Source organism: Tachyglossus aculeatus, chromosome 4, assembly GCF_015852505.1.
Source record: "Tachyglossus aculeatus isolate mTacAcu1 chromosome 4, mTacAcu1.pri, whole genome shotgun sequence".
Classification (NCBI taxonomy): domain Eukaryota; kingdom Metazoa; phylum Chordata; class Mammalia; order Monotremata; family Tachyglossidae; genus Tachyglossus; species Tachyglossus aculeatus.
The window spans coordinates 83,966,527-83,978,714 of record NC_052069.1 but is presented as its reverse complement, the minus strand read 5'-3'; the positions used below and the strand labels follow the sequence as shown (position 1 = coordinate 83,978,714).

General features: G+C 44.0%; 1 protein-coding gene across 2 annotated transcripts in view; it reads left to right on the top strand.

Annotated features, from left to right (window-relative positions):
• VPS13B (vacuolar protein sorting 13 homolog B) overlaps positions 1 to 11,935 on the top strand; it is a 1,018,523-nt gene extending 1,006,588 nt beyond the window's left edge. For both annotated transcript variants that reach the window (XM_038744561.1, XM_038744562.1), the window contains exons 58-61: positions 128 to 304; positions 4,712 to 4,814; positions 6,693 to 6,942; positions 9,928 to 11,935. In XM_038744561.1, coding sequence (XP_038600489.1) covers positions 128 to 304; positions 4,712 to 4,814; positions 6,693 to 6,942; positions 9,928 to 10,176 — 779 coding nt within the window. In that variant the 3' untranslated portion in view covers positions 10,177 to 11,935. The remainder of the gene's footprint in view (positions 1 to 127; positions 305 to 4,711; positions 4,815 to 6,692; positions 6,943 to 9,927) is intronic.
• The last annotated feature ends 253 nt before the right edge of the window (positions 11,936 to 12,188 follow it).

Sequence of the window (12,188 nt, the reverse complement as noted above, 5' to 3'; positions counted from 1 at the left end):
AAAGAACTTTAGAACGCGGGTGGAGTACAGTTTTCAATCCAAACAAAACCCTTCCAACTTTCAGGTTTCTTTCTTGTTCGGGGATTTAAATCCTCATTAATTCCCGGTGCCTTTTTTGTTGTTTCAGGTGCAATTGCGGGAATTGTGGACCAGCCAATGCAGAACTTTCAGAAGACATCGGAGGCTCAGGCTTCAGCGGGCCACAAGGCCAAGGGAGTGATCTCTGGGGTGGGAAAAGGAATTATGGGGGTGTTCACCAAGCCCCTCGGAGGTGCAGCTGAGCTTGTGTCGCAGACTGGCTATGGTAAGTTCCTTCGCAAACCAACCCAGGCAGCCCGGATCATTTTTGTTTGGTTGGGTTGGGTTTTTTAATGGTATTTAAGTGCTTACCATTATAATAATAATAATAATAATAATGGCATTTATCATCAATTGTATTTATTGAGCGCTTACTGTGTGCAGAGCACTGTACTAAGCACTTGGGAAGTACAAGTTGGCAACATATAGAGACGGTCCCTACCCAACAGTGGGCTCACAGTCTAAAAGGGGGAGACAGAGAACAAAACCAAACATACTAACAAAATAAAATAAATAGAATAGATATGTACAAGCAAAATAGAGTAACAAATATGTACAAACATATATGCATATATACAGGTGCTGTGGGGAAGGGGAGGAGGTAAGATGGGGGGATGGAGAGGGGGGCAAGGGGGAGAGGAAGGAAGGGGCTCAGTCTGGGAAGGCCTCCTGGAGGAGGTGAGCTCTCAGTAGGGCCTTGAAGGGAGGAAGAGAGCCAGCTTGGCGGATGGGCAGAGGGAGGGCATTCCAGGCCCGGGGGAGGACGTGGGCCGGGGGGCCGGCATATATTAAGCGCTTACTATGTGCAAAGCACTGTTCTCGGCACTGGGGAGGTTACAAGGTGATCAGGTTGTCCCATGCTGGGCTCACAATCTTAATCCCCATTTTACAGATGAGGTAACTGAGGCCCAGAGAAGTGAAGTGACTTGCCCAAAGTCACACAGCTGACAATTGGCAGAGCTGGGATTTGAACCCATGACCTCTGACTCCAAACCCGGGCTCTTTCCACTGAGCCACGCTGTTTCTCTAATGTGCCAGGCACTGTACTAAGCGCTGGGGTAGTCATTCAGTTGTATTTATTGAGCGCTTACTGTGTGCAGAGCACTGTATTAATAATAATGTTGGTATTTGTTAGGCGCTTATTATCTGCCAAGCGCTGGAGTAGTCATTCAGATGTATTTATTGAGCGCTTACTGTGTGCAGAGCACTGTATTAATAATAATGTTGGTATTTGTTAGGCGCTTATTATCTGCCAAGCGCTGGAGTAGTCATTCAGTTGTATTTATTGAGCGCTTACTGTGTGCAAAGCACTGTATTAATAACAATGTTGGTATTTGTTAGGCGCTTATTATCTGCCAAGCGCTGGAGTAGTCATTCAGTTGTATTTACTGAGCGCTTACTGTGTGCAGAGTACTGTATTAATAATAATGTTGGTATTTGTTAGGCGCTTATTATCTGCCAAGCGCTGGAGTAGTCATTCAATTGTATTTATTGAGCACTTACTGTGTGCAGAGCACTGTATTAATAATAATGTTGGTATTTGTTAGGCGCTTATTATCTGCCAAGCACTGTTCTAAGTGCTGGGGTAGATACAAGGTAATCAGGTTGCCCCACGTGGGGCTCACAGTCTTAATCCCCATAATAATAATAGCATTTATTAACCTCTTACTATTTGGAAAGCACTGTTCTAAGCGCTGGGGAGGTTACAAGGTGATCAGGTTGTCCCATGGGGGGGTCACAGTCTTAATCCCCATTTGACAGATGAGGTAACTGAGGCATAGAGAAGTTAAGTAACTTGCCCAAGGTCACACAGCTAACAAGCGCATAGTAAGCGCTTAATAAATGCCATTATTATTATTATTATTATTCTTAGAACCCATGACCTCCGACTCCTAAGCCCGTGCTCTTTCCACTAAGCCACGCTGCTTCTCTTGAGCACTTAGGAGAGCACAGTGCAATAAACAGACACATTCCCGGCCCACAACGAACTTACAGTCTCGAGGAGCTGATCAGGTTGGACACTGTCCATGTGGGTTTACAGTCTTAATCCCCATTTTACAGATGAGGGAACTGAGGCACTGCCCGTGAGAATGTTCCTACTCAAACCCACCAGATACCGCAAAAGGACAGGTTTCAAAGTTCGTTCGGATGTGGCTGTTTACAGGTTCGGAGTATCCCAGGAAAACCGTGGCTGTCCTGCTTCTTCAGATTTCACCTCTTCATGCTTGTCTCTGCTGAGATCTTAGCCGTGACCGATGCCAGAAAATATACGAACACGAGTTATCAAATCCTCCCTGAGAGCCAGGCAATCAATTAGCTTCTTTAGGCCATTCCTCTCTCCCCCGGCCCTGACCCGCTCCATCTTCCCTTTCCTCCTAGGAGCTTTCCTCATCCATTCAACAGAACGGGCTTTTATCAGAAGTGGCCAATTAAAGCTTTTTGTGTGTGGGAATATGTTACAACAAGAAACCTGGAAGAAAACATGGACTATGGCAGGAGGATACTTATAAATTATAGTGTCTCCTGAGAGGGAATTGGCCCGGTGGTGGTGTTTTCTGGTTTGGGAGGCCGTTCCAGCTTTAGAATTGCTTGCAAAGGGGAGTCCATGGCTACACCACGTCCCAAGCCCTCCTAGTTCTGGGAAGGCAATGAAAAGATCTAGATCAATCAATCAATCAATCGTATTTATTGAGCGCTTACTGTGTGCAGAGCACTGTACTAGGCGCTTGGGAAGTACAAGTTGGCAACATATAGAGACAGTCCCTACCCAACAGTGGGCTCACAGTCTAAAAGATGCACTTCTAGAAAATTTCCGCAGGACCAGAGCACCTGGAAGTCTGTCGGGAAAGTCCTGCGAAGAAAGCGAAGAAGGCGAAGAAAGGTCAAAGCCCCAAATCCTCAGGGGTCCCGGGCATGTTTTATGTGACAGTTAGTTCCCCGCACTTGACTGCTGCTTTAAGAGACCGAAAGGTCTGATATTCTAGTTTGCCTCTAAAATTACTTATGGTAAAAAAAAATATCAGCTTTCACCTGTCTACATGTTTTGTTTTGTTAACCGTCTCCCCCTTCCAGACTGTGAGCCCACTGTTGGGTATATGTTGCCAACTTGTACTTCCCAAGCGCTTCGTCCAGTGCTCTGCACACAGTAAGCGCTCAATGAATACGATTGAATGAATGAATACTAAATTTAGCTTTTTTTTTTTTTTAACGGAGCAAACCATCTGCTCTGTCTCTTACTTTGGAAACATTTTTCCCGTTCTCAGACGGTTGTTCCTTTAATATTTTAAAACATGGCAGTTTTTACCCGTTGGTAAAAATACCCCAAGGAGCAGCAGGATGCATTTCATTGCAACTCATCTTGTTGTCTCAGGTAAAGCAATCAGCCAGATCAGGAGGTAAAAACCACGTCGGTGATAACTGATGAATGAGAGAACCCAGAACAGTGACAGTAAGGCTCAGCCCCGAGTGGATCAGGGCTGGGAGAGAATCCATTAGATTCTCTTGAGAGACTCCTTTAAGGGGAGACCACACAGAAGTAAACACATGTTCTCTTCTCCGTCCCCTGGTTCCCTCCCCTCACTCTCTCCCTCTTCTCTTTCCATCTGTAAATGACATTTTCACTCCTAGCCACTGACAGACTTCAGTAAGTCATTGTTGCAACTGCGTGACCTCTCGGGGTGTCAGAAAAGAGACCCCGTATTTTTTGTTTTTCAAACGCTTATGCCCTTGTGAAATAATTATTCTTTTCAATCGAGAAACCATAAACCCTCATGTTGGAGAGCAAACACGTTTCAAAGCTTCATAAATCGGTTCAGTCTCAAAAATACTCTACCGTGCCCTTCTCTCCCCAGTGCTTGGGAACTCGTGCTTTATGTAAGAGTATCTCTTAGCATAGCTTCACGTGGCCTTCCTGTGTTTCCATCATTCTTGTAAAACTTTTATTATAGCACTGAAGTTTTTACAAACCACTAACTCTTAGTGTAATGACCATGCCTCATTTATAAAAATTTACAAGCCATCAGAAAGCACACATGCTGTATCATCTTCGGCCCTGAATAGTCTGTTTGGAGACCTGCTTAGCTGCTTCTTGTAGTCTTTATTCTGTGCTGGCACTAAGAGGAACTCGTAATAAACCAGATGCCCCAAGAGGTCTCATAAATGTATACGGATTCATGTTTAACAGCTGGATTAAGTAACTTAACATTTAGTGCTGTATCTAGGCAAACTGTTTGTGTGTGTACGTGTTGTCATTTACCATCGATGACACAGATATGGAAGTATTTTAAGATTAAGAAAGTTAACAAGCATCTTGACTTTTTGTACATAAAGTGTAAATGATGTGTAGGATGTGATTCAGAAATGGGGGCTCTCAAGGGCATAAAGTTTCTCTTAATTGGTAGTATATGCCTGGATTTTAGAACATTCATATTTTAGTTCCTAGCTAATGCAAGATCCTTAGGGTTAAGTGCATTGTAATGTTTAATGAATTATCTATAGGGTTGCTTCCAAAGATGTGACATCATTTTGAATCTGTACTGTTTTATGGACTGTTCTAAACACATGACATCACTTTTAACATGTAGCCGTTTCCCAGAAAGCAACTAGTAAAACCCTCTTACTTTTCTTACCACAGGTATTTTACATGGAGCTGGACTTTCTCAGCTTCCCAAACAGCGCTATCATCCAAGAGATCAACATGCTGACCAGGCCCCAAACAGCCATGTCAAATACGTCTGGTAAAATGATTTAGACGCATGCTCATTTTTACATCCCTGTCGTTTATTAATAGCTCCTGGCTCCCTCTCAAGTGAACAGGCTGTTCTTTTGGGAGAGGCAGTTTGGTTCGACATCTTAAATTCAGAGGTGCCCCAGTGAACCGGTGACGGTATGCTGCTGGGTTTCTGAGGCTAGCTTGTGTTTAATGGAGTTCAGTCGACTCTCCTTTATAGCTCAACTATCTCCCCTGCATCATTACGCAGTGGGGTTATAATAAAGGAACCAGGAGTCCCTTGGGTCCCACGTAGATTTCAGCATCTCTTGCAGCCTTTTTTTTTTTTTTTTTCAAAAAATGGCATGTTAAATGCTTTGAAAGTGCCAGGCGCTGTAGTAATGTAATGTATATGTTGCCAACTTGTACTTCCCAAGCACTTAGTGCAGTGCTCTGCACACAGTAAGCACTCAATAAATATTGATTGATAGTAACCGCTGGGGTAGACACAAGCTAATGGGGTTGGACACAATCCTTGTCCCACTTGGAGCTCAGTCTTAAACCCCATTTTACAGATGTGGTAACTCTGAGGCACAGAGAATTTAAGTGACCGGCCCAAGGTCACACAGTAGACGAATGGTGGAGGCAGAATTAGAACCTGGGTCCTCTGACCCCCCAGGCCTGTGCTCTTTCCACCAAGACATGCTACTTCTCTGCTGATTATGTCTTAGCTGCAGGAGGTAATTTTATCCCGGCTCCGGCCCACATTCCAGATTTGCAGTCAGGGAGGGGAGAGGGTGGGAGTGTGTGTGAGGGGGTGCGGTCAACATCAGTGAATTTGACCAGTGGCTAAATCTCTACTGATCAAGGAAGGAGGTGCAGCTGTCTGGAAATTGCTGCCAAGAAGGCAGCTCTTCCTTGTGAGGGGAGACGGAGTCTCCAAGGTTCACATAAATGATGGACCAAGGGAATTCAGTGTCTACCCTTGGAGAAATCAAAACAGTTTCGAAGCCGGATCGTGACTTTGCTGAACCCAGGAAAACATCCGTTTCCAGCAAATTAAGCATCGTAAGAAGTGGGAGGTGATGATGGAATTTATTAAGCGCTTACTATGTACAAAGCACCGTTTTAAGCGGTGGGGAGGATATAAGGTGATCAGGTTGTCCCACGGGGGGCTCACAGTCTTAATCCCCATTTGACAGATGAGGTAACTGAGGCACAGAGAAGTTAAGTGATTTGCCCAAAGTCACACAGCTGACAGTTGGCGGAGCCGGGATTTGAACCCATGACCTCTGACTCCAAAGCCCGTGCTCTTTCCACCGAGCCACGCTGCTTCTCGAGGTCTCTGCTTATTGAGAGGGGCTATATTTAGGGTATTGATGATTGACTAAATGAGAGCTTGGGAAGATACCAAAAAGGTGTAGCCTTGAAAAGCTGGACCTCGCACCTCCACGTGGGAAGGGTAGGAGGAACTCCCCATACCAGGAGTTGGATCTGTTGGGGCAAAGATATGGCAGCTTTTGGGTGCCTTGCTCTGCTCTTTGGGGCCGGCAGATCGAGGTTCTTGTTCCCCTGTCCTTCTGGAAAGCTGGGGTGGTGAGTGGGGAAGGTGAGCCTGAGGGGTTGAAGCTCTTCTCCAACTACACCCCCTTGCCTCTTCCCCTAATTCCCAGATCTTGTCCTCCCCTTGCGGGACTTTTGTGTGCTTTTCCCCTTTCCTTAAATGGGGAGGTCTTGGGTTTCTTGGATGAAGGACACCAATTAATGCCAAGTGTCATTTGCTTTAATAGGCAGCTTTTAAAGGGGTCCAGAATGGGACCTCGGTCTCTCGCAACCAATACCCCACGCTCGAAAAGCTAAGTTGGCCCCTTCGGTCTCACGTGGCCATTTTTATCCTTCAAAACAGGAAAATGCTTCAGTCCCTTGGCCGACCGGAAGTCCACATGGCACTGGACGTGGTTATTGTGAGCGGCTCGGGCCAGGAACACGAAGGGTGCTTGCTGCTAACCTCCGAAGTGCTGTTTGTTGTCAGCATCAGCGAAGACACTCAGCAGCAGGCGTTTCCCGTTACGGAAGTTGACTGTGTACAAGACGCCAGGCAAGGAAATGTTCTCAAGGTGCAACTCAAGCAACAAAGAGTGGCTTGTGATTTGGAGGTAAGAATCAAACTCTTCCTTTATTCATCTAGAGACTTTTAACTGGCCTGACACGCTTTAAACAAGCCCAACTTAAATAAGGTCTCTAACTGGCTCACAGTGCAAGGGTGCCACAAACACGATGAAGGGCCCTAATGATAATTATGGTACTTGTTAAGCGCTTACTATGTGCCAAGCACTGTTCCAAGTACCGGGGTAGATACAAGTTAGGTTGGGCACAGTCCCTGGCCCACATGGAACTCACAGTCTAAGTAGGTAGGAGTAAATCCCCATTTTAAGGTAACTGAGGCAGTGAAATTAAGTGATTTGCCCCAAGTCCCACAGCGGACCCGTGGCAGAGCCGGGATTAGAACCCAGGTCCTTTGCCTTCAGGCGTGGGCTCTTTCCACTAGGCTATACTGCTCTTAGCTTTGGCTGTAACTCCAAGTGCTTCATCCACTAAATCAAGGAAATTGCTCCCTGAAAAATAAATGTTTTTAGCTTACTCCTTTGGGACTCTTGGTGGCATTACTAATATTGGAGACTTCTTCTCTCCCCTGCCAGTCCATTTGGGGTAAGGTCATCTAAGAGGATGGAAGCAAGCCAATTTTACAGCAACTTCTAATTTTCCTGGATCTCAATCAGTTGGGCTTTAAGTTGTGGCTTGGCAACAAGACTGCACTGCTCTTTCAAGATGATCATGTCCTGGAGATAAACAGAGGTCAGATGTCCAGGCTGTCTTTATTAGATCTGCCAGAACTTTTTGATCCAGTTGACAGGAAAGTAGGGATGATTTGGCTGTAGGATTTGGCAAGAGGAAATATCCTTAAAGTGGCTGCTCTCGTTCTTCTGCAAGAAGTCCCAGGGGATAATCAGAAGCAATTTTTCTTCCTCCCTGACAGCTCCTAGGGACTCTACAGAGTTCATCCTTGTTCCTCCCAGGGAGGTATATGATTGATTTGAGAGTCACCCCCGGGGACACTCATGAACAAATGTTGTAGTGTCCATATCAAGGGTTCCCCAGGAGTTACTTGCCTGGAACAAGTTCTATTCAGGATCTGTACTGATGACCTGCCAGTCACCAAGCACTTAAAGCAGGCTAATTAGACTTAGAGATGAAACTAAATTGGCCAGAGATGGCTTATACCCACACCAAAGCCCTCATGGAGGACCGTCCACACAAAATGACCAATCCTGTCTTAGTTTCCTTGAAATAAGTGGGCAGCATTGGGTCCTCGGAATTTTGCAGATAACATCCAATTGTGGAACCATTCAGTTTAAAACTAAAAAAAAGCTTGAAATTTACTTTTATTGGTTTAAAGGGGCCATTTTCAGGGTGATTGCTTAATGTGCCTGGCACACCACCGAAATCTCATAGGAACACCTCAAATGAGTCAGGGAAATCAGGTTTTGCATTGGCTGGGTTCCCTTCATAACACTGTGGGTTTTTCAATGTGCAGCTCTTCAGGAAGCGCAATTAGATTTCTTGAATGGTCAGCGCTTTCCAGATGAATTCTGGCCCCATTAAATGGTATCGTCAACATTCCCCTCTCCCTCCTGCTCTGCCCTAGGGCACACTAGTCTTGTTTGCCGCGGGTTTGACCACCACTTTTCGACTTTCTGGGCCCAAAGGTAGTGGGACTGTTCATTTTCAGGTTCTCAGACCCTTTAGCATCTTTACCCGACTCCCAAACATTGCAAACATACCCTGGTATTCTACATAAGTGTTGCCTAAATAGAATTTCCAGCCTCTTGTTTCTAAAAAGTCCAGGGGAGGCAGTATGGCCTGGGTGAAGAAAGCATGGGACTCAGGTCTTTCACCAGCTCTGTTGGTAGCCTTCTTTGTGCCTGTTTTCTCACTTAGAAAATGGAGAAAATTATATCTGTTGTTTTCCCCTTTTAGTGCTTAAGCCTGGACTTCTGAATATCCAATATCTGCTACTGTGCTTGGCACAGTGTGACTGTGTAATGCATACCATCATTGTTCAGGTTCCATCGGCAGGACCAAGGCCATACAATCCCACTCCAGCAGCAACCTGTTCCATCAAGGGTATAATTTGGGTAGTTTTGGCAGCCCTCAAATGTTACATTTTGCCTATCTGATGTGTAACGGTGAGGCTTAATACACAGAACCTATTAGAAAAGCCTTAAGGTCCAAAACAAGATTTTCACAACTTCTCTTTGCTGACATTCAGAGATGAAGGAACTGAGACGTAGGTTGGTCAATCAGATGACTTTCCCAAGGCACATCCGTAGCAAAAAATTCCCCCTTCCTCTAACCATCAAACATGTTTCCCCAACGAGCCTAAGATTCCTCAATTTGAATGTCTTTAAAGATGAGCCAGATGTATAAACCATAAATGTTCTTGCCCTAAAATTTCCCTTTGCTTTGCCCAGTCTATTTTCTCTGGCCTAAAAGGTTGTTACATTTCAAACTGTGCTATTTATTTTAAGTGTCTGTTGAAAGCCACTGGTTTATAGAGGATTGAGGAAACTTCTCTACATCATCTAACTGGAGCTGTCTTGACTGACTTTGAAATTTGGACAAGGCAAAGACCCCCATTTTTAAGTGCTAAATTCTGATTAGGGGAAGATGTTTTTTTTCTGTTGTCCCCCACGCTTGTGGGGAAGAAGTAGCAGCAAATAGAGAAAACTTGAAATTTGAGTTTCAGGAGGTAACCTATTTTGACACAGAGCCATTTTTTTTTAATGAAATCAATCCTCCACTCAGGGCACCTAATGATTTCTACAGTTTTCTACTAGTATTTAAAATATCTTGCATTGGGTCCAAGAGCAAAGGTACTGTTAGGTCTCCCTGGGTGTCTTGAATAGAATACGTATAAATAACTGGTGATATTAAGTGTTTGGGTACTACACCCTGAGCTGTCTAAAGTGTGAGATCTACATTGCCAGTTTTCCTAACCACGGGGTTTATCAAAACCATAATCCCTACAGCAGTGACTGCTAGTGAACAAATTGCTAACTAATCTTTCTATATTATCACAGGTGGATGGGGTCAGAGAGAGGTTGTCTGAACAACAGTACAACCGACTTGTGGACTACATCACCAAAACATCCTGTAACGTCATTCCCAGCAGCTCCTCTTTGCAAACCCCATTCCAGGTGGTAGCTGTGGAGCCCCCGGTATCCACAGTTAAAACTTATAATTACCTTGTGGACCCAAATTTTGTTCATGTCTTCATTAGCAAGTTCACCATGGTGAAAAATAAAGCCCTGCGGAAGGGCTTTCCCTGAGCCCTGGAATGAGAGATCACCACTGTTTCTAGAAAACTGCAACTTCTTCGTGGCGTTACGAGGAGGGGAGAGAAGAAACTGTTTAACTTGTGTGGGAACTGTAACCTCCGGTCAGCCTAGTGGCTTTTCTGAACGCTATCCAATTTAGCCTCTAGATTTTTCTCCCCTCCCTTTTGTGTTAACTGCTACAACACTAAATGACAACTTTAGAAAAATGATGGAAATGACAGCAGCAGTCCCTTGGGTGGTGGTATTCTCATCAGAAAAAATGCAGAATTAATATTTCTGTCCTTTCCATTGTTACCAAAATATATGACTCTATTCCTTCTAGGCAGCAGGGAGGTAGACTACAGCAAGAGACCCAGAAATGCTAGGTTATGTTACAAGCCTTTTAACACTGTTTTACAATGGGACCAAGGGCAAGTCATTTAACCTTTTGTGCTTTTCCCCTTTCTTTAAATGGGGATGTCCTGGGTTTCTTGGATGAAGGACACTAATTAGTGCCAAGTGTCATTTGCTCAGGGTTTAACCAGGTTCTAGTGGTCAATTTTAAAGCAAGTCGATGTCCATGTTTTTCAGTGACCCTGTTGTTTAAAAGGACTTTTTGTCTGTAGTTAACATTTCCAGAGCATTTTGAACAAACCCGTCCTTTTTAGAAAAAGAATCTTAGGTCCAAGGATGCTTGCATATGTTTTTTTCTTCACACTTTTGGCCCTCCCAAACCACAATTAACATGCATTGCATCTTTTTCTGAATTTATAATCTTTACTCACGGCCAAAGCAGTTTTAAGTCAGTGCTTTTTCCTCTAAATGTCCTTAAAAGTTTCCTTCAAATTAACGAAAGCTCTTGGTCCAAAACTTAGCTCAGGGCTTAGAAACTGATGGGTCTCTCCACTGCTGCCTTGCTTGATGGCAGGAAGAGCTAGAAATCCTGACTTAAGAGAACTGGATTTTTTTATGGTGTTGGAACTATACACCACTGAGTTTCAGCAAAAAAAAAAAAAAAAGTATTCCATTTTCTCAACTTCCAGGGTTTTCCATTAAACAATTTTTGAGTTAAGAACTTGATACATTGGCATTAATTAAGCATAATTTTAAAAGTTTACTTAATATAGGCCTAGCCCTAGACACAAAAATCACCTTAACATAAAGTCAAATCCTTTTCATTACCACTTACACTCCATTTCAGTGAGACAAGCCTTTTATGAAATCTTTCAAACCTTGTGCAGACTACAACCTCAACTTTTCTGTCATGATGAAGAGCTGGTGGGGAGAGGTGTTTTAAAAGAGGCAGAAGCCGCTATATTTGCTCTGCCACTCCTAACTAGCCCTAAGCTTGCTATGGATTCAGTCAACAGCCGCCGAGCACCACAGGCCCCAGAGCTGCCACGGACTGGAGGTCACCACTAGAGTTTTTCCACCCTTGCTTTAAACGCAACTCGACATCATCAAATGTCTAACTGCCATTTCCAATTAGCAGCCACAAAACCTGGGAGCCCACCATCCTACCGTCTTAGGCAACCCTTTCTAAAGCGTGCAGCTTATTTTTGCTAAGAAAAATTAACCTTGTAATGGGCTGATTGTAAAGTGATCTATCCATTTATCTTGGCCTGCATCCATCCTATATAGTCCTTAAAATTATTTTTGAAGATGTAAATAACAGGTCTGACTCTTTTGTGAACAATTTAATATTGCCAATTTTGCATATTGCTTCCATAAATTAAGAGATTCTTTGGAAAATAAAGTTTTTCCTTCATTACTCTTTGTGGTTTACTCTCATCTGTCCACAACCTGATAATCTGCAGCTAGCTAATCCTTTTAAGTATCACAAATACTAAAGCAGCCTCATGTTTGGTGACTCCTGGGTGGAAGAGCAGAGCTGTTCCACCTTCCCCTGGTGAGAAAAACCACACACCAAAGACAACCGGTGAGTTTTACACTACAGTGGAGTGTTTATATTATTTTGTGTAACTGGACTCCACTAACCTGTAATTGGTGATCATTCAGTTTCC